Consider the following 27,934-nt stretch of genomic DNA (forward strand, 5'->3'; position numbering starts at 1 on the left):
TGCAGTAACTTACCATGTAGACATTTTTGCTCCCATTTGCCAAGGGAAATCCATTTCTGAACCACTGATATTGAGGAATTGGGTTTCCAACAGCTCTGCATTCTAATACCAAAGCATCTCCCACTGTCAAGTTTTGTGGCTGAGGCTGAATACAAATGCATATCTTCTTTTCAGGCAAACTAATTAAGCTTCCTTCAAATAAACAAAGAAAACAATGAAAGGAAAGAGTCTTTTCCATCCATCAGTGTGCTTATCTCATTTGCTTGGAGTGCAGTTAACGCCTCATTCCATTTACACAGAATCTAGGTTTTCTTATGTGTGCAGACTTTAAGCATACAAGTGCTATGAGCTTCTATGTAAGGTAGGACTTTTTTTCTAGTGGCCAGGGAAGCACTGAAACTCATTAAGTTCTTCTTTACGCAGTATATTTATTCTCAGACTAGCAGCAAACAGATAGATGGTGGACAAAAATTCCCGATTATCAGACCAGAACCCATAGGACAAACATACGTAAAAGACTGTGTGTGTAAAGACACTACCAGGTTACAGGGCTCAGGTTAAAAAAAAAAAAAAAAAAAGTTTAAAGTTTGATTTTTCTGGTACTAGAATCCTTTAGGAATTCAAGGGATTCCAAGACACTGTTTTCCATCTACTCTTATCCACTGTTCATAGAATCATAGAATGGGTAGGGTTGAAAGGGGCCTTAAACACCACCCAGTTCCAACCCCCTGCCATAGGCAGGGACGCCACCCACTAGATCAGGTTGGCCAAGGCCCCATCCAGCCTGGCCTTGAACACCTCCAGGGATGGGGCATCCACAGCTCCTCTGGACAACCTGTTCCAGTGCCTCACTACCCTTACAGTGAGGAATTTCTTCCTAATGTCTAATCTAAAGCTATCCTCTATTAGCTTAAGACCATTCCCCTTTATCCTATCACTACCTAGTAAAGAGTCCCTCTCCATCCTTTTTATAAGACTCCTTGAAGTACTGAAAGGCTGCTATTGTGGAACTTTGTTTCTCTTCTGCTTTTGTAGCCAGTACAAGAGCACAACAATTGAGTATCACCCTTTTAATCATCCTTCTCTCATGTCTGCACAAGACAGTGATGGGGACCTGAGTTTCTCTAACAAGCAGGAAGGCAGACTTTCAGAAGACCACGTTCATCCAATAAATGCTCACTCGAACTCTAGAGAAAAACAGACTTCAGCTTCAAGGTACAATCCACACAGAGATGTCCCACTATAAAAAGCTTCTGCCACTCACCGTGAGATGCACCCTGAAGATCGCAAACTTCTAGTCGTGCCCACTGACTGAACGCAAACGAAGATTCACTGTTCACTCGACAGATGTAGAAGCCAGCATCGTTTACTTTCACTGGATTCAAAACCAGTTCTGGAGAATTACCATAGGGAACCTGAATCACACATGAACCAAGAAATACTTTGATTTAGATTGATTTAAGCTAAACTAGGATCAAACATTAGAATATTTATTCAGCAACTCCTCAATATTAGAATATTTATTAACAGCAGCCTCAACTCCCGTACTTGCTTAAAAATTCTGGATGAGAAAATCTTGCTCTACACACTTGGTAGCTTAGAGGGACTTTCTTCTAGGCATTATTCATGTGCGTCTATTTAAGAGGATTCTGAGCTTTTAAGCTGGTTAAACTCTTCCTGAAATTATTTATTTTGTAGGAAGATAATCAGGACAAGAAATACGTAAACGCTGCTGTTCAAACTCCAGAGATACTGGCTCACATACACTCCGGTATTTTACCCAAGTCTGTGACAACACTGAGTTCAGGCCTTCAATTGCTCAGCGTTTGGAACCGGTTTCCACCTGTCTAAAACCAATGGTGACTGACATTTATTCCACTGCAGCAGTTTTTCCTCAGGGCGTGAAATTTCTTGGTAGGCTGAGACACAACTAAACTTACAGTTTTCAAGATTAGTCTCAAAGGATGAAGAAGTACTCTGAATTCACTGAACTGCCTTAATGTTTTAGCATATTGATAGGGTCATTATAGCATTTATTCAACTTCTATTTTTATTAGTAGATGAAGCAAACATCTCCCCTTATAATTAAGAGCAACAGCCTTAAAAAATTTTGGAGAGAAATTGCCATCTAACACGAGGGATATCATAAACTAGCTTATGTAGTCATTACCTATTATTTTCACCAATTTTTATATACATACATATGTGTGTGTATATATATATATATTTTTTTTGTTTCTCTATTACCTCTTTTTCCTGTTTGAACCACTGGTAATGTACAAAGGGGTGTCCTGTTGCCCAGCAACACAGCTTGACAACCTGGCCAGAGAGCACTGCTTGAGAGTCTGGCTGTACAACAATCTTTATACCTTTAAAAAAGAATTTAGACATAGGAAAGTGATTAAGAAATACAATTCAACCATTTAAATTTGCACTTAAATTATCTTACAAGCAAAGAAAGTTTCTGTCATTAATTATACTTGAAAGTAATCTGGTTTTATTGTGTATATACACAGTTTCATTTAGTTAATTGTAAGACATGCAAAATTGTCTTCCATTACACAAAATCCACACTTGAATCAATCAGCACAATTTTATCAAAGATTTACAGAAGATGACCGATGTTTTAATTTCAGGAAACTTCCGTTCCCTCTTGCTCTCTACTCACTACAGCAAACCGTACTTCCAATGGCATCACAGTTTCCTTTTGGGAGGGGTATTCCCGTAATACACCTTATGGAGTTTGCTCACACCAAATGATTTCTTTGAGTTGTTAAACTTCAGATATGAGACAAGGCACAGCCTGAGGGAGCATTCAAAGTAGTAAAACCTAATTTAACTACAACATACTGAATTTTTCAGGTATTGCTCATGCAACTTATTAGCCAGTTAGTTTCCTTAATGGCTTTTGCTCCTGTAGAGCACAGGGCTGGGGCTTTCTTTTTACTAGGCTGCAAGGTAAAATTTTCCACTTCAGATTTTAACTGCCAGGAAATAGTGTGAGTGAAATTCTGACACTAGTCCGATATGATCCAGTTGTTTTCTTAACCTAGACCATTCCAGGGATCTAATTACAGTACAACCCCCAAAACAGATCTGCTGTTACAACCAAGGTCACAGGAAGAAGAGGGGGGAAAAAAAAGAAGTCATCTGCAGAACAGAAAGTTTAACCTCAAGGTGCTGACAAAGAATATACGCACCTCTGGTCAAGGTGTTCAGCAATGTTGAGCTCATAATGAAAAAAGATCACTAGATTGAAGTATTATTTGCTATGGATGGCAAACGCATGTAACAAACCCAGTGGGACCACAAGCAACAGTACATGCTAACGACTAGATGCTACAACACTGGTTACAGAAAAAGCACAGAAACAGTGAACGGCACAGAGGAACTTCATTACCTTTTCATTATTCTCTGAAATTACCTATCAGATACAAAATAGGTATTCATATTAAATATTTCATTTTGATTAGAGTTGGTCTATTTCCCTGTATTGGGAGAAAGTAGGTTCCTTATTACTGTTTAAAGGAACACACTTTGCAGAAGCTGGAAGTGCAGTCTGGTACAGAAGCAGCATCCCAGACTGGTGGGGGAATAATTTTAGAGAGTAACGTAAACTAAACAGAAGCTGCAAGCAAAAATAGCTGCAAAGAGATTGCAAATGTCCCAGTACAAGGCTCAAGATTATAATTTGCTCCAAGCCTTCTTACTACACTCCACCAGGAGTTTTCTTTTTGTCTGCTTCCCCTCCCAACTCCCTGCTTGTGTTCAATGGCTTAGTCACACATGGGGACTTTTTCCTAACAGAGAATGCTTGAGGAAAGAAACTGTAATGATTTGATCAACTGGCTGAAACTTGAGCAGAAACACATGCAGTCAGACTGAAACAGAAATTCTATGACATATGGAAATCACTGGGTCTTTGTCTAGCAGGAAAGCGGGCTATGTTAGCTTCCGCCATACAGAATCTTATTCTAAAATAGTTGAGCACACAGGGGGCTACTCCAAACTAGCTACAGGACTTGAAAACATCTTGTCTATCTTTCTGTAAAACATTTTCCCTCTAGAGCTTAGCTCCAGAGATGGATACTTCAGTTTTTCATTTAATAGTTCCTCTGCTGTTTTTCTGAGTTAAAGGGAGCATTTTAAGTAGTTTTGAGCGTCACAATCACCTAATATTAAACAAGACAGGTAGGATGTTTATAATGTCAATTTAAAGGGCTTTGCACTTTCCAAAGACTTCCACTTTTATTTTTTTAATCTCTCCTGTTTTGCATCACTAACATCTCTTAAGAAAGTAGCTGAGAAAAGCAAGTCATCTGAAAGATCAGTATCTTGTACTCCTTAGAGTTATTACAAACAAGTTCTAAGAAAACCGATTCATAATTTCTTCAGTTTCGGTTATTTTCCTGTCATTCATTCAGCATTATATAGCTACTTCCTGCAAGTATTACAGAATTTAATGTGTTAAAAAAACAAAACACCTGGCTTAATTTTCTGAATGATTACAAAGATACACCAACACTTCTTCGTTCATTCAGCGAGCCATGGTGCTCCTAGTACAGTAAAAATCAGCTGCCTTAGTTGGATGAAATGGCTGCAAATCATTGCTATTACTAGTTAACCTGAAAAATTACACTGTTGTCTTAATAGTAGTTCTAAGTCCATGGCTTCTGTTCTCATGCTGTCCAAAGAAAAGAAGGACAGCTATCAGTATGGCAAAGAGCTTGCTAGTCTCATTCCCAATCCCCACTTTCATGGGGGACTTTTGTAACTTCCTAGTAGACCAAATTTTACCACATCCTGAAGGACTATACTTGCACTCTACAAGAAGAACTTGGTTTACATGGTCTTACCCATGCATTCCCTTGCATTGTCCACACTTCTACAATTTTTGAGAAGAAGCAAGCTGAATGTGTTAGCAGAAAATAATCTAGTTCCCTGCTAGGTTAGCCTTTCTGCCCAATTAGCCAGTTGGAATGGATCCAATATGCAACAGAACTGGTGCTAACTGAACAGTTCCCATTCAATCAGGGTAAGCTATGAACTAAGTCCACAAAGCCTGTAGCCTGAACAGATGGCTGGCAACGCAACTTGCCTTCCTAACTCAACCACTGCAGTTCTACAAGCATCTACCAAAGGCCCAGTTTCACACAGTTAATACAGTTTAATACAAGTTAGCAGAGCAAATGACAGCACCTGTCACATTGATGTAGCCGAGTCCAAGCTTACAACAAGACTGCATTAAGCCTGCTTACCTACTTAGCCTACTTTTAATCTCGGAATCATGTAAATGATACCAATTACTAGAATTTAAACACTAACAATGTTTTTATTTACGGTAGAAGACGAATACTTCAGTGTTTCCAGTGGAAAACACCTAGTTTCACTGAAAGCACAAACCAGAACTGACCTGAATAGCTGAGACACTGGAGAGCCTCTGTATGCTCCAGGGCCTGCAGGAACTCCACCAGTTCCACCACTGTGCAACCCCTATCACCCAGCAGCTTCAGGAGACTCCAGCTTGGACTTCCTTCCGGCTCCAGGACTTTGAGGGAACATTGTTCTAAATCAAGAGGGCTACAAAATAATAAAGACACAGCTTAGACCTTCTTAATACTCTTTCTCAAAAAGGAGCTAGATTAATAAAAATCAGTTTGAGACCAAAAAGAAGAAAAAAAAGATTTTTTTTTTTAAAAAAAAAGATGGGAAAATTGTAGCTGATTTGGGCTTTTTTGGAGTATTTCCTTCAAGTTTCAAGAGTCCAGAGGTTATATAGTGGCACTTCCACAGACAGAAATTAGTGAGTTGTATGCTGGAAAACAAGAGATGTTTGTGCCTAACAATTCTGACCAAACATACTGAGAAATCTTCTAATTTTTGATTTTCAAAGTCTCAGCAGAAAAACAAGCACCTTTCGTTTTCATGTGCCTAATTCAGAAGCGGTAAAAACTGAGTCAGAGTCTGACTTGAAAGCCCAGGAAGACTTAGATCTGCAGAGTAGCTGTTAGAACAAGTGCCTGCTGCAGCTTCACTGCCGCACACACGGCTATGGCTACAGCTGACAGCTCCAATAAATTTATCTCCAGCTATAAACTTTCACGCTTTTAAACTTCAGTTTTATGACTTTATGTGCTTTCGTTCACAGCAGACTGAAACAATACAGGTGATAAGGGAATGAGTAAAGGGAATGCAAGTTTATGTATTACTGCTAAGAAGATTCATCAACATCTCCTTCATTAAATCACACTGCCACACAAGCCCGGAGGCAGGACACTTTCCCTTATCAAGAAGAATTTCACTGTATTTCACTGGGTAACACAGACACAGAAATGCAGCACCAGGCCTCTCGAGGGAGTCGTGCTGTTGGTCTCGGGTTGTTTCCCTGTATTAACAAATAATCGCCCCAGGGAAAGGATAGGTCTTCACAGCCCACGTTCAGCGCTGCCCTTGAAACACCTTTCCTTTATTCTCCCTCTGAGATTCTACCCTCTAAACAAAATCTGGAAAGGCACTGAAAGCGAAACGACCAGGAAGCGAACGTGACCCAGGCAGGAAGCGGTGCCGATGCATGCCCCCAGCCAAAGGAGCCGCGCTACAGGCAGCAGCCGCCGCACACCTGCGGCGGGGGCGCAGGGCGGGAGGCCCCTGGCGCCTGGCCGCTCCACCCCGGGAGGCTCGCCCAGACGCCGGGCAGCAGGACGAGCCCCGCCCGCTTCGGCCCTCGCCAGCGGCCCCGGCCCCTGCCCCGCACCCGCGCCCGGCCCCCCGCAGCGGGCAGCGCCCTCACCTCAGGCGGACCCTGCCGCGGCTCCCCGCTCGCTGCGCCAGGTCCCGCCAGCCCTTGCCGGGTGCCGCCCGGTCCAGCAGCTCGCTGAGCCGCCGCAGCACCGGCTCGGCCAGGCGGCTGAGGGGAAGGGACCCCGGCGGGCTGCGCGGTGGCTCCGACATCGCCCCGCTGCTGCCTCCGCCGGGGCGGTGCTCCCGCCCGGAAGGACTCGCCCAGCGCAGCCGCACGGCTCGGCCCTGCCCGGCCCCCGCCGCCGGCCCCGTCCCGCTACTGCCTAGTCTCGCCGCGGCCCCCCCCGCAGGGGGACGGCTGCCCCGGCCGAGGTTCGCTGCCGGCGGCCCGAGGGAACTTTGGCGTCCCGTTGTGAGGCCAAGCGATGCCGCGGCCAAAAGCCGCCGCGTGCAGCCGGGAGGGCCGGGGTCGGCTGGGGAGCAGCTTCCCTATGGAGGGAGCGCGGTTGGGCAGGGCGGTGAAACAAGCAAAAGCGGGGTACCCGCTGGTAGCAGGGAGAAGGCGTTTAACCCGGCCGCAGGCGCTCCCCGCCTCACGTTCCGTCCCCGGGTGCCTGGGTCCCGGCGGGGGCAGGAGCTGCCGCTGAGGAGAGGCCTCCGAGCGCCTGCTCCCGGGCTGTGAGGCGAGCGCGGCCACGGTGTGAGGAGAATTCGCATCTTCCCGGAGCTACAGGTTGCTCAAAGTGGGCTGAAAGTGTCTTAGGAATTACTCGTACTACCATTTTTAATCAGTGACCGAGCATTCAGGTGTGACCACCCATACTTTGCAGCGTTTCCTTGTGTAGCTGCAAGTCTGCCCTCATGTCCCTGTGCGCAAACTGGAGGCCGGTGGCTGCAGTAGTGCAACGTGGAGACCACATTAATAAGCTTGCTGTTCAGTAGCTGGTTGTCTCGTGCCTGGCACTAATCAGAAGTGCACAGAGACGCGCACCTGCCTGCAGAGCTGGTAACAGCACAGCATCCCCCCTTGGCTTCTGTGAGATCTAGCACCTCTGAAAAACAAGCTATTTATTTAGACCTGAATTTGCATGGAGTGGCTTCTTCACGCACCGTTAATCAAGAATGTATTCCTCCCAAGTTATGTGCAAAACCAATCTGCATGGCAGCATGGATACAGGTAAGAGAGTGCATTTGGCTTCCTGATGACATGCATGTACCCACAGTTGTGTTTGATAGCAGGCTGGTGTCTTTCACCCGCCTTGGGCTGTGGACCATGCTTGCTGGACATCCCACGGTGTCAAACAGTCAAATTAGATCACGTTGAAGATGGCTTCAAATCCTGGTCTCTCATTTCTTTGGGGATTATTTTGGCTATTAAGCTATTGTGTGAATCATAGATATCCCTGCTGCTCTGTTTGTTGCTGAACACACCTGGTTTTTTTTAGCCTGTGGCCTAGGTCTCAGGAGCATTGGGTATCTGAAGTATTTAGCACCTTAGTATCTGATAACGAGCATTTTAGCTGCACTTTCTGCAAAACAGTCAAGAAAAAAACAAAACAAACAAACAAACAAAACAAAAAAAAAACATGGCACTAAACTGGCTTTTCAGCCTTTTCTGAGCTCCTTGAGCTGAGGGCACTTTGTGTAATTCAGACAAGTTCCTTGTGTGAGAATTGGCTTCTTGGGTAGCAGGCGTGGGAATACTTTTTCGGGATTCATTTAGATACGTGTTTGATAATCATTGCCTTTGAGAAATGTGAGTTGTTAGGTGATTTTTTGTGGGTAGTGATTGTTAAAAGTTCACTGTTCACCCTTGGTTTCCTCAGTCTACTTGTTAGAGAGTTGTGCAGATTTTCTCAGTGTTTGGCAGAATTTTTTGCGTTTTTAATTTCAAGCAACTGAGAAATTCCAGCCATGCCTAGCAAAGCAGTTAAGTACACCAAAGCATGTGCTTTAAAAGTGAGCCCAGTGCCTTATTATGAAAACCTAAGGCCAACACTTCCTGTCTCTTAAGGCCACGAGGAAATGCCCCTGGACTTCTATGGAAGTAGGATCTGCCCTCTCATCACTGCCAGCTCTCTCGCCCTCTCTGGCTGAGGTCTTCCTAGGAAGAGCCATCTGCTGCATGTAATGAAATAGTCTCTCTTGGAAGACAAACTGCTGTGATCAGACTCACTATACTAAGGTCACACTAGCAAAACCACACTGAAGAGCTTCTCAGCTTTGAAGCAAAATGCATAAACTAATTGGCTTCTCTCTCATAACATAGAGTCAAACCGCAGGCCTGGTCCAGAAATTAAAGAGTGAGCACATAAGGGTAAGTGCACATGTTTATGTTTTGAGAGATCAAAATGTTTACAGTTTAAAAATGACTTGGCTACTTACTTCTCCCATGTTCAAATAGAAGAAAAATACTGTAGAAAATAGAAAAGTGATCGTAAAAGATAAATAAACGAAGACGAGCCAGTTACTTTATTCTTAGTGCACGACATTAATATAGTGATTTATACTGTTTATGTAACAGTATGATTTGTTATTTGCTTATTGTAAAGCAACATTTGATAGATTCTAGATATTTAGATTCTGCTAAATATTTCTGAAATTACAGTCTGGTAATACTTCTACTAAGTTTGAGCAAGACAATATTGCAAAAGCCACACAAAAGCAAACTTTTTTTTTCTATAAGGAACGTGTAAGTGACACTAGGTGTCCAGAAATATACGTTATTTATTCCAAACATTTATTACATGGCCTAGTACTCATTAGTTTAAAATTTCTTCCGTTCCTCCAAAAAATCTGGTCATTTGGTAGCATGAAGATGGTTATCGGGCATGAATTGCTCATGCGACACTGTCAGATGCTTGACAAACGTTAAAAATAGATTAAGACAGATCAGTGTTAAGAGTTGTGCTGTGATTGCCTATTTTAATTACTCTATATTAAGCTCTTCGTTAGAGATAAGCAGAATGGTCCCTTATTCTTCCTAGGTTTAGCCAGTGAATTGTAGTTGTTGTGTTTCCTTTATACTGTGTTGCTGTCTACAATAGCTAGTTCACTAGTGTAAGAAATTTTCAAAATGTCTCCTATGTGAGAAGTTGAAGAAGCACGGCATGTTTGCCAAGGTCACATTTTCCAGACATCTGCTTTTGCACAGCCCAAACTTCACTGTTGTTTTTCTTATCCAAACCTTGTTATTACAACAGATACACAATAATTGGATTAGATAATACAGTGTTTTGCTAGTTTGGTTTCTGACATTACAGGCATTTTGACAAGTTTGCTGCTCTAAATGTTTGATTTGATCACAGAGTCTGGAAGTATTTGTAAAAGAATAATATGATTATAGTTATTATTTGTATTCTAGCATTAGAGATTCTGGTCAGAACTGAGACAGAATTTCATTACAGTGAGATACAGAAATGCACAGAAAGCACAGTTGTCGTGAATCATTGTCTGCAGGGGTTCTCGCTACTCTTACCCCATCAAATATTAGACTGCAGTAAGCAAAGTGCTATATAAGTATTTAACCCTACTAATGTGAGTAGAGTTAGCAGAGTTATAACTGAATTATAGAATTTGAGCTTTTGTTGCCTCAGAGATTTTAACTTTTAAAAAGTAATAAGATTGAAGAATGAGTGCACGGTCACAACCTTTTTGGAAAGGAACACAACTTTTTTGGGAAGTGTTTTTACAGCTGTCTGGCACAACCACTTTGGAAAGCTTGTGTAGACAAGGTGTAGAGAAAAGCAGATCAGAAATATCAGGTGGAATTTGATTCCATCAGTACTGATGGATGCGCTGAAAAATTGCCTCACAGAAACAGGCAAATGTTGTTGAAACTTTTAAAAGAAAACTTTTATTGAAAGCTTTGACTTACGTTACAGGAAAATTTTTTAAAGAGCACATGCAAATAAGCATTTAAGTAGGGTAAAACATGCACAGCAACCTTTTTGGAAAAGAAAGTTATACCTTTCCAAACATAAATACAAATATCTTGTATGAATTTCCATTCAGGGAATGTAATAACTCATTTAAAAGATTTAAATTGGAGTTTGTGTCTATGTTTATAGTAGGTATTTTGTTTAACAGGAAAAATCTGTTTTGTTTCATTTTGTCTTGTGAGCAGAAACGTGCTAAACTTGGAGAACTTACTACAAAGTGAAAAATGTCTGAGAGAGGGTCTGGATGAGAGAGAAAAAATGCATGTATTCCAAAACGGAAAATCCTGTTAGACTGGGAACAGAGCGTGCATGGAATTTTGGGTAGTATAGGACTGTTGTAGTTGTGCAAACTGTATGCAGGCTCTGTGCAAGAGAGTTAAGACATATTTGAGAAATATTTCCGAGGAGAAGGTGAAGTGAGTTAGCATTAACCTTGGAACATGGCTGCATTTAAGCAGCAGACTTAGATTTCACAGATGACTGGGTGGCAGGTTATGTACCGTATGCACGGTGCCATAGTAGTGGAAAGGACGTGTAAGGTTATTTGAGTTATTTGCCTACGAGGTCTTTGTGTCTCTGCAAACCAGGAGTCACAGTGGTAAAATTGCAAGCAATCCAAGAGTCAGGGTCATAAAAATGCAAGCTTTGTTAGCAGTGATATCTCATTTTACTCTGCTTTTGCTACTGCAAGTTATTTGCTATTGCAAGCCACTGCAGTAACCATTCAGGTTACTCTTCCAGTTCTTAACCTTGGAATTAAGTGTTCAAGACCAGGTTGGATGAGGCTCTGGCAGCCTGATCTGGTGGGTGGCAGATCTGAGTGCTGGGAAGATGTGCCTAGTCCCTCTGTATGGTGGGAAAACCCCTCCTGTTTTTTTTCTTGGGATTAAGTTTTTAGTGGAGGTTCCTTACCACTTTTATTCTTGTTTGTTCTGCTTTTGCTGCTCTCACTTTAATCAATATATATTTATGAAATCCTGGTGCCCACACCAACTAGATTTCTGATTGGACCTGCATAGTACGCAACCATTTCTGTTCAACAGAAAGGCAGGTTTTGTGGCTGTTTTGGTTTGGAGTTTTTGTCATGTTCATCTTACCTGAAGTCTGGTTATGTCAGCCACCGTTCTTTGTGGATAAGCTACCTGTCAGCATCTCTAAAAGGGGATGGATGCGTCAGTATATAGTGTGCCTCGGCAAGAGGAGAAGGAGCCGTCGATACATCTAAAGTTTATCTGGATAGACTAGGGGATTGTATTTGGTTTTTCAAAGGAGCAAGTCCAGTTCCCAAACTTTAGCCTATAGAGTTGAGCTAATACTAGGAAACTCTGCTGGCATTTGGAGAATTTGTTGTTTCAGACCAAGTATCTCACTCGGGTTGGAGCAGATAAAAAATGTTCCACTGACTTTCTAAGCATGGTCTGTCGGATATGGAAGTGTTAACAGAGCTGGCAAGCAGACTGTATTACCCAGGTACCTATATCCTCCTCATATACACATATGTACATAGGAGAAAGGTTATGCTTCCTGTTTATTCAAGACTCTCTCCAAGCTCATTTGAAGTGGTGTAGTTCTGTTTTCCTATCGCAGTGATGACATTTAGCACAGCTGTCTCTTTCTAGTTGTAAGCTCCTACCAAAATAGCCAAACAAAACCAAAAATCAACAGTGAGAACAAAGTGAAGAGCTTAATTCTGATGTTGGAGAAGCTTCCTCTGCCTCATGGAGACAGATTGTGGTTCATAATTAGTTCTCATATGTCCTGTCACTCCTGGTTTTAAAACATACTTCTTTTATCAGGTCTATCTGATTTAAATTAGTCTTTGTTACATACAGAGAAATAAGAACATCCAACAGTCTATGGGGGCTAGTGTGCTCCAATCTCCATGCTCTGCAGGAGGTTTTGAACCAGAACCCACAATGGAACTAACTTCACCAGGAAAATCTTTTATCAGTGGTCAGTTTGCCATGCTTGTATCATTATATCCCAGTTTCTGTAAAATGTGCAAATCTGAATGGTTTCTTTGAAGACAGGAGAATTTCGTGCAGGGCAGAGGTTAAGTATCTGCTTTGGGACCTTGGCCTAAAACCAAGCTTCTCGGAAGAGCAGCTGTAGAATGACCTGCTGCCTGCCTGCCTGCCTCTTTTTGGTTTTCAATTGATAATAAATTGCTGACATATATAGAGGCAATTTGCATCTACTCTACTTGTTACTAGAAAAATAACTGTAATTCAAATACAATTAAGTACATATACAAAGAAGGCTGCAAACCTTTGGGTCAGCCCTTTGAACCAAGTGGTACGATTACCATCAAGATGCAACCTGTTTACTCAGTTTTGCAAATTGAACTTTTGTCCCAGAGAGACTGTGTGATAAGTCATATTTTCATTTGAGAGAGAATATAAATGTAGTTATCTAAATGTAATATAATTACACTTGGATATACCCAAATGAATATAATTACAGAAATAACGCTCAGTTATGGTTCAGCTCTGCAATGGCTTTGTGCGCTGCCTAAGTACATCTTTATTATATACAATATAAAATAACTTTGTCCATGACACTTTATGTAATGTTCATGTGTTACTTAATTCTGCATTCAAATTCATTTCATCAAATTTTAGTAGAAACGGTATGAAATGATTTTTTTTTGCATATGGTGACAGTCACCATTTCTTGTCTATCGTTTGTGTCCTCAGGAGAAAGATCTTTCATACAGTTTTAGGTGATGAACTGAGAATCATTGAAGAGATTTGTTTTGGAACTCTGATACCAACATCTGATGCACACAGGGGGAAATCACATTGTGCCTTGATTCCTTGTCCGTAAAATTGAAAACCCCAACCTTCTTTCTCCAATTTGTATGTGGTTCTCTTGTACTTTGTAGGAGCGATCTGACTGTGACTGCATTGTTTTGCACCAGGAGGTGCTGGTTTGTTACGATTTCTGAAAGAAACACGTGCAGGCTGTAAAGCATCGCTTAGAACGCCACTTGGCAGGGACACCCTATAAAAAGAGAGCAGTAGAGAGAATCCCACGTCCCTTCAGAAGCTGGGTTCCCTGCGCCGCGTGGCAGGGCCTGGGCCTCTGGTCAGGGTGCAGTGTGCCACACAGTCCCCATCCGGGAACGGTTACGCTGCGTGGAGCATTTGTGCTTCTCTGGTGTGTGCCTAAAGCAGAGCAACTCCATTCATCGCTGAGATGGCCACACAGAACTAAAGAAAAAAGGGTAGCGGCAGAGTGAACGAGAAGTGGGAAGCTGGGAATGTCAGAGGTTTGTTGAGAAGCTGGGCGAAAGTCCTCCCTTGAAAGCTGCACAGGAAGTGCAGCACAAACCTGCTCTGAACTGCACTACCTGAATTGCTGGACGGATTCTGGTGTGTGAGAGAGCGAGCACTTTGCCTGTCAGCAAGCAGTGTGCAAGCACCACAGCAGGACTTCAGAAATTCATGAGCTCTGGCTTGAAAAGCATGTTGTTTACAAAAATAGAAACAGATATGCCTCTTTCGATTCATCTTTTGATTTTAGTGCATTTATGGTTCATGTTTTCAAGGTTTGTCCTTTATAGTGGTGGCCGGTGGGTTAGTGATTCTTTCTTCTGGAAAATGAAAATTATGATGTTCATATATTTAGCCAATTCACAGAACCTTCAAAAATATGTTTGGGATTTTTGATTCAGAGAATTAAGAGGGAAGACTAATGGTTTAGTCGTGTACACTTAGACGTGGTCTAAAGAAGTTACAAGCACAAATTATTTATGGAGCTATCCATTTCTCTTGAGTTTTCAGGTGTCGCAGATCCGGTGTCAGCTTGGTGGAGGGAAGCCAAAATACTGGCAGCAGGATCTCTCTTAACATGAGACACAGGAGGGTTATCAGTTCTGTTCCTGCATGTGCTGAGCTTAGATAATGTCTGTGTGGGCCAGTGCAGGTTCTTCTCTGCCACCCCGGTGCACAGGTGTGGGCGTAAAGCCGGGCACGGGCAGAACACACGCGGCAGGCGGGGGCATTGGTGCTCTCACGTGGAGGTTTTCAGCGTGCCCAGGCAGCGCTCCTGTTGTCAAAGCATGTTTTCATCTATTACAAGATTTAGGCCTAGGTGAGGTGCCCGTTGTGCCAGGCAGCATGTGAATGGGTCCCTGACCCAAAAAGCTGGCTCCTTGATGATAAGGGAAGAGACAATACGTGGGCGTGGGTGGACAGGTCTGCCCAACCAGAGCAGCAGCAAGTGCATCTGAACGATAGGAGAGTCGAGTCTGGGGGTGGGCTGAGCAGGACTGTGCAGGGAACAGAGATTAGATGATGAACAGGTAGAAAGTAAGCAGAAAAAAACTTCAGAGAGGTATTAAAGGGATTTTTTTTTTCCATTGGCTTTGGAGGAAATGAACAGGAAGACAAAAAATCCCTCCTAAAACACACAAGCTTTCTGTAGGAATACCTTCCGTGAGTGTAAAACTGCTTACAAAGGAAGATTACCATTTTTGTAATAACTAAATAAAGTAGAAAAATATGATGCAAGAGAGGAAATTAACTGCCATTTTTCAAGTTTAACCAGATTTATGCATTTTTTTTGCAGTTAAAAAAATGTTGCCAACATTAGGTTTAAGACCACAGTTTCTTATGAAATCAATAGAAGCAACTATGGGTCCAAAATAACCTCCAAAATGGTTGTTATTAAAAAATTAAAGATAATTTAATCTTTTTCATTGTTCCTTTCATCTTAAAATGTAATTTTCCAAAAATATTTTAGTTGCGTTGTTAGAGCTTTCCACCAATCTACATTTGCCCTAACTCATACCCAGGCACAGTTCTCAAGCTTCTGTGCTTGTGCCACTGCTTCCTCTTCCCTTGCCCTTGGTTCCCAGGGCACTAAGCTCAGGCAGCGTTGTGACGCTGGTGAAGAGGATCCCACCAAACAAGTCTTTCCTAGGGTCTCAGCTGTTCAAAGCTCAGTTCATTACTATTTAAGCTCATTTTCGGGTTATTTGCCAACAGCTGATGGTAACTTGTAATGATCTCAGTCCGTCTTTCCTCGGTGAATTTCTTTATGTATTTTCTGTGACAAGTTTTCCTGAGGAACCAGGAGGGTGATGTAGTACCAATTCTTTTTCCTGTTCCTATCTAAATTCAATAATTGACATTATGGTTATATCTCATATCTTCTATTTTATCTCAATTTTTTTTTTTTTTTTTAAATAATCATGTTTCCATCTTAGGTGGAAAAACATCATTTATGGTGATTTTCCTCATGCAACATTATTTTGCTTTAATTTCCATTGTTGGATCTGACAAAATGCACAGCAATCTAATCTAATTTTCATATCAAGAAATCTGACAGCTCTTTTCCCCTTGATGTCAAAATGCAGCTGAACTAAGAAAATGATAACTGTGTAGTACACCTGCTTTGGTAAAGAGTATTCATGAGTTGGTCTGCATTAAAAATTGTTGCCAAGGCTCTTTTCAGCTGGGAAAATTACCACACTTATAAAATAACTTATACCCTCCAAAGAAGAGGAAAGAGGCATCTGGTCTTCTGAAAAGCAAAGATGAAAGCAGATTTGAAAGAAAGCAACAGGGAACATTAGGCAAATGCATATTTAAGAGGCGATGCGTGAATGCTGGGGGTTAATTCCATGGCACTGTAATCAAATGGATGAGGGAAAAAATTATCTCTACTGCTCCATTTTTTTCCTGTTAAATATTTATATTTCTTAGAGCTGAAATGGAAAGCATACTGTGATCATCAGTCTGAAAGGCTGAAGATAATGGGATCCGATGCCTTTTTTCTCCAGGCTCTTGTTGCACACGCGGTCCAGATTGATGTTCAAAGACCTGCATGAAGCACAAGTGTAGAGTATTGGCCCAGGGCCCAGTCAACAGGTGTCCACATTATTTAAAACCAGCACAATATGCACGATTTGTCCTCTTCTTGTCCTCTGTGGCAGGGAAGCCCTTATTACGATGGATTTTGAACTAGACTTCTCAGGCTCTGAGGTGGCAGTGTGAGGAAGCCCGCGCTCCGCCCTCCTGCCCCCCCTTCGTCCTGCGGGGATCACCCAGCCACGTGGCAGCAGTGCACCTTTCCCCTGCCAGCTCTCAAGCTCAGAGCATTGCTAGCCAAGGCACTGACCAGGCTGACCTGCATGGCTTTCAGGTGGTTTTGTCACCGTCTGTGCCTTCTGGCAACTCCCTGGCTACACCTCCAAGCTGACAATACACCTTTGTGGCACATCAGGCTTGCTCTCCAGGCCATCCTCTCCTGTTGGCCTTCACTTCTTTGTATGCTGGACCTTTGCCAAGGCTAAATTGCCAAACATGTTCCCTTTCTGCTACCTCCTCCCACTCCCCCTTCTCCAGCCAGAATTCAGGCTGTACCAGCAGGCATGTACACACGTGTGTATGATGCACATATATGTAGTATGCTGGCAGAGGGTGGTGCTCTGCTTCTCTCACCTGCCATTGTTCCTTCACACTCCTTGGTGTGTGTGGAGACAAACTGTTCATCACACAACCTGATGTTGCCCCTTCTGCTGTCCCTCCCTTCCACCTTTTTTTTGTCCAGCCTTTCCCCTCCCAGGTAAGCCTGTGAAAAAGGTGTCCGTGACAGGGAATGCATGAAGGAAATGAAAATCTACCCAGCTGCTTTGTGCTGTTTGCATGAGAGGCAGGTTCCAAGCAAGCCTTGCAAACATCTTGCAATTTGGCCATCAAGCTCTAATCTAGCTCCCCACGTTTTCTTACTGACTGTGATCAGTGTCAGCGGTGAGCTGTGACACAAAGCTGGGTGCTGACAGGTCCAGTGGCTGCTCTGCTCATGGCCCTGCAGGGAGCAGATGGCGCCTCAGAGCGCTTGAAAGGGCGTCAGGAAGGGCCACAGCCAGTGTAGGAGGTCTCGCAGCCAGGACAGAGAGCTTACCAAGAAGGGACCCCATGGAAGAATCAGAGGAGGAAAGAGAGAACGAACAGAGGTGTCTTTAGCATCATCAGATTAGCAGGCTGGCAAGAAAAGTTTTCCTGCTGTTCTTCATGTCATGCCAGTTCTATGAATTATTTATCAGAGTGTTTAGTTTGGCATCCTTTGTAAGATCGAATGCTTTTCTCTGATGAGGGAATCCCTGGTCTGTGGAAAAGATCATGGATTAGCAGGGATACTCTATAGTGAAGAATCAGCCAGAGTGTGTTTTCATTTATTTATTTATTTATTTATTTATGTCCCTGTGATGCTGATGTGACTATGAGAATGCTTGGTAGCTGTAGGAGTCATGCACATGTGAATATTTGCATTGGTCTGTATATTTCTGGTAGCAGTTAGAAACGCCTAAGTGACGTGCACTAAAGCATGTTTTGTGCTGCTGCTGGGTGTACGTGCAGGGAATTTGTCTTCCTAGCACAAATCACTTTGGACAGCTACAACTCTTCCCCCACAGTGGTTCTGCATAGATAACTGGATTATAGTTCCTGCTGTTAATGTTTGATCTTGATTTTTAGATCATTATGTTTCCTTTTTTGGAAATGCTTGAAACTGTGTGGTGGTTTGCTATCTGTTAGAAAATATGTATACCCATTTTCAAAATCATGTTAAACTTCAGATTTCTTTTATTTGCAGGTGCACACAGCAAGATGCTGCGCTTCATTGGACAGTATCTGGAAACTGGCAGCTAGAATGACCTGCTATTCAACCCTTGTTGAGAGGGAATCTCACACAAAAATCGAAACTTCCCCAGAATCGGTTGCTGACCTAAATGACAGTGGGAATCTTCAGAGTAAAATGAGAAGAATGAGGAACATTTTTTACAACACAAGAGTTACTCTTAAGAGGGTGACCCCATGTTAATTTCAACAAATTCTAACTCACCAAAAGTCAGTGTTTTATTGCATGAGAAGCTCAAAAGTATTGTTCCCATGTGAGAAATCCCACAGATGCTTGCCTAACATGGAAGACAACATGTATGCGAAAAATCTATTTGAAACACAGGAAAATATATGCTGCTTTAGGGGTTTGTCAGAGAATGGTCATGACCTAATTAATTTTAACACCATGGTCTGTGTTGCTGCTGGAGAAGCAGAGAAATACTGCATCAGACAGGGGCATTCCCACCCTACAGATCTAATCACTGATCACACAGACAATTGTTGCCTTAAAGTGGAAGATTCTGTTTCTGGTCCACCTCCAGCTGAAGTCCAGGCATGTGAAAAGACTGGGTTCAGTAGACCTGTAACCATGAATACCCTGTTGAGTGAGCAGGCAGATACTCCCATAGCAAATCAGAATTATTTTACAAAATATGATTCTGCAAATTCAGACAGCATTTTGGAGGCTTATCCAAGTGTAAGTGATGACTTTTCTGATGATGTCCTAGAGTATTTTGAATGTTCAGATGTGCTGACAGCACATGAAAATGAAATCTGGGAAAAGAAATTACAGTTTTTATTAGAAAGTGGTGATGAAGATGATTTAAATCTGAGTAAGGATTGTGATGGGTGTGCTTACTTCCTCAGTGAAATGCCGTGTCTGTTCCGAGTGTCAGATAACACTATGCCTATGGATACTACCATTGGCTTCTGTGGTCATCACTCAAAATTCGAAGGAGTAAATGTAAGGAGAGACCCCTCTACATACAGCCAGTCAACTTTGCAGACGGAGATGACTCTAACTGTTGGACAACACCGAGATAAAACTACCAGTGTGAAAGACGAAGAGAAGGGTAAAGTGCCTGTCGCATCTGCTGTCATTGAAAATGAGTGTCTCCGAACTGAAGAAGAAAATAATGGATTTGGCCAGACAGATTTCTCAACCAACAAACGTCAGAACACGGACAATGTCCCTGCAAAGGCAGACTCCTCTACTGATGGCATAGATACTGCTTTGACAGATCAGGCTTCAGAGACAACAACAGAAAACAAGGTGGACGAGAACTTGCTGGGTGAAAGCTCATTGCTGCTAGAGGAGGGGAGAAGAAATTCATCAGGGGAAAATGCAAGGCATACTGCCTCTACCTTAACAGAAACTCTAACAAGAAACCTTTTAAAGTTTCTAAACCCTATAGAGCTCTGCAGATATGTCGGTAATATAGGGCAATCTTTTCAGGCTGCTGTAGAGGTGAGGGAATCCACTGCTTTGTTTCCCAGTCAGGAAGGAGTCCTTCCAGCACAAATTTGTGAGGAGACAGAAAGCTTGCAAATGCAGGCTGGTTTGTGTCGTACAGAAGAGGCAGATAAAGACTGTCATTGGGAACAGAAAAAGACTCGGGGCCTGTCTGAGCAAAATCAGGTGCCAGATGACAACGTCTCACCCAGGGTAAGTAAAGTGCATATCATTTAACAGAAAGAGTGGTTTGACTGATTTTGTTCCCGTTTGTCACAAAGTAATGCAAATTTAAATTACTTTGAAAGACACTATTCATGCACTTCTGAATGACAGCTACGTCTGGGAAGGAAATCTGGTTTTGAAAAAGGCCCAAATAAACCATAAGCCGTTCTAATTATAGAGTGAGACTGATAATAGTAAGAGGCACTAATGGGACTCTGGACAGCTGGGTAGGGAAATCTGATATTTAGGCTATTGCACAGGTCTTATCAAAGCAGTGTTTCTTTCAACTCTGAAGGTTTCTCACATCCCTGTTGTGAGCAAAGAACATTTTGATTTACTTTCTTTTTAGTTTATACTCGAACAAAATTGTGTCCAGTTATGGAGCTGGAAGTTTAAAACAAATAAACAGAGCTTTGCTCTGAATTCTATCAAGGGGGAGAATTTAATCCAGAGAATTAATGTTACAGAAGTGTACGGACCTTTTCTTTTTAAAAGTAAATTAATGAAAGATTTAGATATTCCGTGGAAATGTAAAGAGCAATTACAAATCAAAAACCCAAATTGATGCTCTCCAAGTACTTAAATATTTTATGCTGTTGGGTAGGAAATTGACCAGGGAAATCAGTAAGATGTACTGACTGATATGATGCCCCACCAGTTTTCATAACCAGGAGAATTGGATCATACTTTTTATTTCACATAGTAAAGTCTGAAGATATATATTTATGAGTATTAAATCATGAATCTTATTATCACACACTTCACTGATTTTAAAATGCACTGCCAAGTGCACCGAAAAATAGTTATGACAAATAAGCACAAGGTTTTTCCACATGCTCTACTTCATCTGTATTCTTTAAGCAAAAATCTCTCCCATTTCTGAATCATAGATTGACTTTAATCTGACCACTGGGGTGTCTTATGCAATGATTTCTTCTGCCTGAAAAGCATCCATAAGTTTCTCTGTTTTTATGGTACATAAAATTCTAATCACGTTTTAGCAGCACTTAATGTTCTTATGATGGAGAATAGCCCCCTATTGGAATTAACCTACTGAGATTTTCTTGACAGTGTGTGTTGCCATGGTTTGCATGAGGCATTTTTTCATGTTTTTCCACTTGCGGTACAATCATTTAAATCCCAGAACCCTACTAGCACAGAGCAGCTGTTATGTTACTGTAAGTGCTGTGGCCAGGTTTTAGATTGGCGAGTTCAGATAAGAGTTCAGATTAGACTCCTGCTACCCACAGCCAATAGGTATTAGTTCTTTGAGCATCCATGACCAAAACTCACTCTTAGTTAAAAATTAAGTAGGAAAGAAATATCAGTGTACAGAAAAGGGCTAGAGATGAGCAGAAGCCAAAACCTGTGTTTTAGACAGTCCTTGGGTACAGGATAACTCTGTCAAGTGGTTAGCACACTCTTGTTCGGACCATTACATTCATACCACGTGCCACAGATCCAACAGGCAAGTCTGGCAGGCTAGACTTGTAATTTGTACAAGTTTAAATACAGAACTATGATTTTTTCTTTCTGTCAGGGTAGGGTGATAGCTACAAGCCAGAAACCTCAGATGTTGACAAATACTTAAAAAAAACCCGAACAACAAAAAACCCTTTCATTTTAATTTAGGACTACAGTTCAGGCCTGTGTCAAGCAGCAGTCCCATTTTTTAATTCTATCACATTTATCTTTTTTCTTTTCTTTTTTTTTTTTTTTTGTAGAATCAAGTTGCCGGTCTTAAAATCTCTATCCAAAATTGTGATAGAGAATGTATGGAGCCTGAAATAGCAAAGGAAGGCATCCTCATGACTTGCCAGAATGCAGGAACCATCCATTCAGCTTCAGAATGTACTGAAAAGCCATTACAAGCAAAAAATGGAAGTTTACAAACCTATTCGCAACACCATGCTCCTTGTGATAAGAGAGAAAGTTGTCACCAACAAGTCTTCTGGGAACAAGGGAAGGATATTAGTAGTAATGGCAAAAAATCAAAGAAAGATATTTCACCTTTTCTTTTATGGGACGGAGATTCTGTTCCTGATAAACAAGAATGTTTATGTGCTGTTCTCTCTTCTGCAAAGCTATGTGATGAGCCAAAAGAGGGAGGGCAAAGGTATGTTTTTGATTCGCATGACGGCAATGACAGAGATACTCTCTGCGGTGTATCATGTGAGGAATCTCTGTTTGAAGCTAATCCCAAGTCAGTTCTGGAATCTGGAGAACCTGGGTGCAAAGGAGATGCCGATTTATCTACAGTGCATGACAAGCTCTGGAAACTTCTTCATGAAGATGACTCAGACTATCAAATCCCATTTGAAAACAGGGGAATCACAAGTTTAGAGGTAAGGCTGACAAATACCAAAGTCACAGAACTGAACTGTGTGCAAGGGACCTGTTCTGATCACCCTTTGCCCCCAAATTTCATAGAACAGCAGGAACCTATTACACAGCCACCTACTAGGCAAAGAACAGAGAAAGAAGACTGCAGTGTCTCTAATGTCCTACTGAAAACAGAGGAAGCATGTAACAGTGCATCCATAGAAAACTTTTCTCTTACACAAGTGGTAGAAGCAGATGGTTTATGTATCAGTTCTAGCACTGGAAATAAAACAGAAACGCCATCCACTTGTATTTCAGAAAATAGTATCTTAAATACAGAGGAGTGCTTGGAGCAGAAGCCAAATCAAACATTAATTGTCAATAATGGAGCCGTTCAAAAGACTGTTTCTCAGGAAGGTAAGCTTACCGTTAATAATACTTTCCAAACATGTGATATAGATTATCAAAGATTAAAAAATGCCCAGAGTAGTAACTTAGCATGTGATAAAGAAAACCCAGTTTACAAGTCAGATAAGTCACGTTGGACAACTGGACAATTACCTCATACTGAGCGGAACATATCCTTGATAAATGAGACTATGACTGAGACCACAGATGAAGATGCTGGTAAAGACTGTCATTTTAAAGACTGTTACCCAGCAAGAAAAAAAATGGCATATTTCCCTGAGGAGAAAGTTATTTTCCCCAGTAATTCCTCTGTTGAAAACACCCATCAGTTTACACGTGAAAAACACTCTTCTGTTAACACCATACATAGAAGTTATGAAGATAATTTACAAGAAAAAAGAAATCACTCAGAGCTGAATGCACAAAACGGCACTAATTGTAGCAGTTATCATCCTTCAAAAAATTATGACTGTCAAGATTTTCAAGTTGTTTCTAATACACAGAAATACAGTTACCCAATGAAATTGCCTGATTTAATTAAGACTCCTGAAACCATAGCATGTAAGAATCTACCCAAAAGTGTACACCAACTGACAGAATTAGAAAAACAAGAAGTGGTATCCACTCCCTCTTCTGAGAATCCCCTGTTAACAGATTTTTTTGTAAAGGTGCCCAAATATGAACCAAGTAAACCAGGAAAAGAACAGAGAGACATTTTCATAGGTGATGAACAAAGGGCTGAAACATCCTGTGACTCTGGAGTTAGGCATGTTTCAGAGAGTCAGCCTGCAGTTTCCCTGCATAACGTGTCTGAACAACATTTATTTTTTGCTGACAACACCTTTAAGCTTGACGAAGAGTTAAAAACAGACTCTTTGAAAAGTCACACGTATGCCTCTGGGAATGTAACGTCATTATCAGTTAGTACCCCACTGCCTAGAAAGGTTCAGAATGAGTACTGCACAGTAGCAAAGGAAGATTGTAGAGACATTGGTAATCAGATGGATCTCCAGAAACAGACCGTAAGAGAAGCATCACCATTCATATCTGTAAGCCAGTCAGAGGGCTCTCCTAACAGTGTAGCAGCAAAGGGGCGTTCTGGCACAGGAAGTCGTGTACAAACAGAATGCACACAAACTGCTGTCAAAGGAGATGAAAAATTGACCAAGTTGGGAGCTTCCTGCGAAGCATTGCAGGATCACATCCATAGGGTACCTGAAGAAAATAAGGAGGAAGTAATCTTGCGTGGAAATAAACAAGAGATTCAAAGAACTACTGAATACAACCTAGATGCTGCTGAAATGAAGTCTCCTTTGCACGCTTTAATTATCTCCAGGGCTCAGAGGCAGATTAGGAATAGTATCACTAAGCAGTCCTCTCCGGACTTGATCACTTCCAGCAAGCCAGCTGAGGTCGATTGTTCAGTTAAGTCTACTGAGCATAATAAAGACGAAGTCATGACTTCAGAGACTGCAGTAAGTGCTTTAGTTAACTTGCCAGCAGTTGATTCAGGGGATGTCTCTCTTCAAATGCAGCCAGCATACAGCAGGACTCAGCCACACTCCTTAGCATTGACCACATATGATCCGTTCTCAGTCAGTGTGGAAAGGCCAGAAAATCAAGAAGGGTCTAAGTCCTGCCAGACATCACCAACTGTTGCTGAGTCTGAGCCCATCAAGTGTAAACACACAGCAAAGAGTGAGAATTTAGCTACTGGAGCAAAGAAGAAATTACCACCAGCAACACTGTCAAAGAAACCCCGACTGGAGGAGAGAGGAAATGTCAGCAAGGATCCTAGCTGTTTTAAAAGTGAGGCAAGCATGATTCATAAAGAAAACAGAAAAGAGCAAAGGAAACTGATTTCGAAAAAGGATAGCAAAGGTAAGAGAAAACTGATTGTCATTTCTGTCCTTTCCCATCCTTCTGACTCCAGTATGAAGTTCAAATTCGTTAAACCCACTGCAAGCCTCCCTCAGTTGAAATCTTAGCAGTCAAGTGTCCTGCCCTCACTGATGTTATTTACAGTTCTGTGAACTTAGTAACTACTGCTATCCTCATGCCACAGAGCTGGTACCTCCCTAGCATCCTTTTTCCTGCTGACAAATATATTTATTATTTTTTTATCCTTTTTGAAAAGCCTACTTTTCACTTGTCTCTTCAAATCAGTATTCAGGGCTGTGTAGCAGGATAGTAGCACCTAACTGCACACAACACAGTGGCTGCAAGCCCAGTCCTAGCATGTCATTTAGTTTCTGCAGGGCGGTGTTCCCAGTTACGCTCCCACACTGCAGCTCCCAAATGCAATTACTCTCTCTTGGTTACCAAATGGTTTTATTGCTAATAAAGTATTATTGTTACTTGTAGGGTGCCACTGATAAACATAATAATTTGCAGTCCTGCCTGATGACTGATGGCTGGTTCTGTATCCCTTTTCACCACTATTGGTCAGAAATGACACTGATGAAATTAGCATTATTAAACTGACATAAGAAGCATATAATTCAGATGAGAATTGGGTTGCTTGTCAGAGTCTCCAGGAGATCGCTAACGGATAAAATGCAGACAGGAGTAGTAGCAGCGTAACAGCTCGACAGATGAGGTGGTTGTGGTTTCTATGGATACTTTGCAAGGGCCAAGGTCTTATGTTCGCCTTCTGACATTGTCTTTTATGTTCACATCATGAAATAATTTTAAAGATAAGAGCAAGACTGAATAGTGACTAAAGGTAGGCTAAACACCTCTGAAGCTCTTCAGAGATTCTAATTACAGTGAAGTCTGGTCAGAGTTCAGTTTTCCAATGGCATAGAAAAAAACAACAACTTTATTCAAAAATGTGTCCTTTACAAGCATGTTTGTCTACAAGAAACGACTGTGAAAGGGAATAATGGGAGACGAGCTATACTGAGCAAGAAAAAGGACTGGACACAGTGAGAATTTGCTATTGGGAGGTCTGCTATACACCTACAGGCCCACCAACGATAACTGAGAGCAGAGCTAAATCAAAAATTACCAGAGAACCAAATGCGTGTGAGAAGGAGAGACACATTCCTTCAAAGCAGAACAAGCAAACTGTAGATACCGAGAAAAGACAGACCTTCTCCATGTATCTGAGCCTATCGTTGGAAAATGTTGTCCATGTTCAGGCTGAATTTTGTTCTCCTGCTTCTGCTGTGCTGCGTTCTAGGCTGAAGGGAATGTGTGTTTGTATTTTAGAGTTTGCGCGGACCTCCCCCAGCGTTACGGGGAAGTTGGCGTGGTTAGTCCGGTATGCACTCAGAGTGTGCTCCTGTGTATTTTTTCACCTCCAGGAGGAAGGCCTTTGTGGCTGGGGCAGGAAAACTGGAGCCTTTAATTCTATTTCCAGTACTGTCGCATACTCTGTGCCGTTTTAGCCCTGATTCAGCAGGATTCTTAGGCCTAAGGACTTAAGTGGCTGCAAGTCAAGCATAGCAACAAATTCCAGGTGCCTGACCCTTTGGGTCGGATTTAGCATTCCTTAGGCATTAGGTGGGGAACGTTAGACCGCTGGCACAGGACCAGCGAGGAGATGTGTCATGCCAGCTCACTCAGAAGAGACTGCAGCAAGCCAGCAAACAGCTTTATCAGAGAGCCAGGCTATTGGGACCTTCTGGGACTGGGCAGGGTGCTCTATTTCTGGAACCTGGATAATTCTGCGATTTTCTCTGCACAGCGGTCAGTGTTTAGTAAAAGAATCATGTCCTGGGGCTGGAAAAGTAGGGACTTGCTTTAGAAGCAGTATATTAATTATTTGAGGAGGGAAGTAGAGGCCACTGCCGTAACCAAATGCCATGTCATTGCTAGAGCATATATATCTAGAGTGTGGGTTCCTCCCTCCAGCTGTGTTTTAGAAGAAAGGAAGCCATCACTGCATCTTGCAAAACACCTGATCCTGGCTGTGTGCATTAGGTGTGCTCCAAGAACACCTCGGAGCCTGAGCATCTCCCGCGACTTGGAGTCATTGCTCTCAAAGGCTGTGACTAAAAAAATGCACTGCTTACCAGGAGTCAGTTAATATGAACTATGATTATGTAACCATACGGTATGCTGTACCCTTTTGGTGACTCTTTTTTTTAGCATCAAAGCCAGCTGATTCTTCAGTCAGAGAGAATGTGGTCATAGTCAGAAATGATGTTATTCTGATGTATTTTCAAATTAGAAATTCTCTTTGGTCCTATTCCATAAATTCAGAATGTCTTTGCATTGAAAACATTTCCATTGACTGGGTGGGGCATTGAATCAGTCTTTTAAAACCTCCATATTTTAAAACCTTGGTTTCTGCGCCAGAAAAAAAATGTAATTATTTATCAGTAATGTCAGATTCATATGAACAATATCTACAAAATGTTCTGGGATTCCTTTAAACTGCCAAAACACCGTAATTATCTTCCAGTCCTAAACTGTGGCTCTTTTGTTTCAAGCTCCCAAGCTGCTGAAGAAAATCCAAGCAGAGTTGTTCCCTGACTGCTCTGGAAATGTTAAGCTGTGCTGCCAGTTTGGAGACATTCATGGGGACTCCACCATTACATGGACTAAAGACTCCAAGTTACTAGCTCAACTGCGGAGAAAGTGAGTGAATGTTTCTGATGGGCTGCTAGTTTCTGAATAGCTGTTGAGAAAATACTAAATGTGCCAGTGATTCACTCTTTAATGTAACAATATTAGTATGATAGGTGCAAAAAATAAGTTAAAATGGGCTAATTCAGAAGTATTTTTTCACACAGAGCATTAATATTTGTTACAGTTTGCATTCCATCACCTGCAATTCCTCTCAGCCCATTCATAACCAGTCTCATCTAACTTTCAATTACAGTAAAAGATCATCTGAAGTTTCAACCTCAACACCCAGGCCAAATGACATAAACATGCCTGGTTAATATGTGGCAGGCTGTCTGTCCTTGTGTGGTGGTAGTGAATTGCTGAAACAACTAACATGCAATGTAGAGCTTGGTGTGATCACTCCTTTGAACTTTATATTCCGTATCAAATGGAGCTTGAAGCTGGTTGGACTAAAAGATGGAGTTGCATTTAAGGAAAAATGATCTCTTCCCTCTGCCCAGCCAGTTAACCTGACTCTGGGTGACTAGAGGCAGGGCAATGAGAAGGCTGGAAAACAAAAGCTTCCTAAGGCGTTTATCAGGATCTTATGCAGCTTCTCCTAGAACAACATTTTTATGGAACAAGTTATTTTCTTCCAT

At 41.9% G+C, this 27,934-nt stretch overlaps 2 protein-coding genes across 5 annotated transcripts in view; one reads left to right on the forward strand and one right to left on the reverse strand.

The window, feature by feature from the left end:
* The window catches only part of MALT1 (MALT1 paracaspase), a 29,264-nt gene extending 22,233 nt beyond the window's left edge, over positions 1–7,031 (reverse strand). For both annotated transcript variants that reach the window (XM_035310105.1, XM_035310104.1), the window contains exons 1-5: positions 6,791–7,031; positions 5,414–5,580; positions 2,248–2,369; positions 1,265–1,415; positions 14–192 (exon numbers count right to left, since the gene is read on the reverse strand). In XM_035310105.1, coding sequence (XP_035165996.1) covers positions 14–192; positions 1,265–1,415; positions 2,248–2,369; positions 5,414–5,580; positions 6,791–6,951 — 780 coding nt within the window. In that variant the 5' untranslated portion in view covers positions 6,952–7,031. The remainder of the gene's footprint in view (positions 1–13; positions 193–1,264; positions 1,416–2,247; positions 2,370–5,413; positions 5,581–6,790) is intronic.
* A 91-nt stretch (positions 7,032–7,122) lies between these two features.
* Positions 7,123–27,934, forward strand: part of ALPK2 (alpha kinase 2) — a 79,751-nt gene continuing 58,939 nt past the window's right edge. The window contains exons 1-5 of one of the 3 annotated variants that reach the window (XR_004746191.1): positions 7,123–7,918; positions 9,011–9,058; positions 18,285–19,976; positions 21,713–24,599; positions 27,158–27,305. Coding sequence is in view for 2 of the 3 variants with exons in the window: in XM_035310093.1 (XP_035165984.1) it covers positions 18,555–19,976; positions 21,713–24,599; positions 27,158–27,305 (4,457 nt within the window). In the remaining variant the exon portion in view is untranslated. Of the gene's footprint in view, positions 7,919–8,755; positions 9,059–18,284; positions 19,977–21,712; positions 24,600–27,157; positions 27,306–27,934 lie in introns of those variants that run through there. The other 2 variants (XM_035310093.1, XM_035310092.1) reach the window with 2 other exon arrangements.

The sequence above is a fragment of the Oxyura jamaicensis genome, chromosome Z, assembly GCF_011077185.1.
Source record: "Oxyura jamaicensis isolate SHBP4307 breed ruddy duck chromosome Z, BPBGC_Ojam_1.0, whole genome shotgun sequence".
Taxonomy (NCBI): Eukaryota; Metazoa; Chordata; class Aves; order Anseriformes; family Anatidae; genus Oxyura; species Oxyura jamaicensis.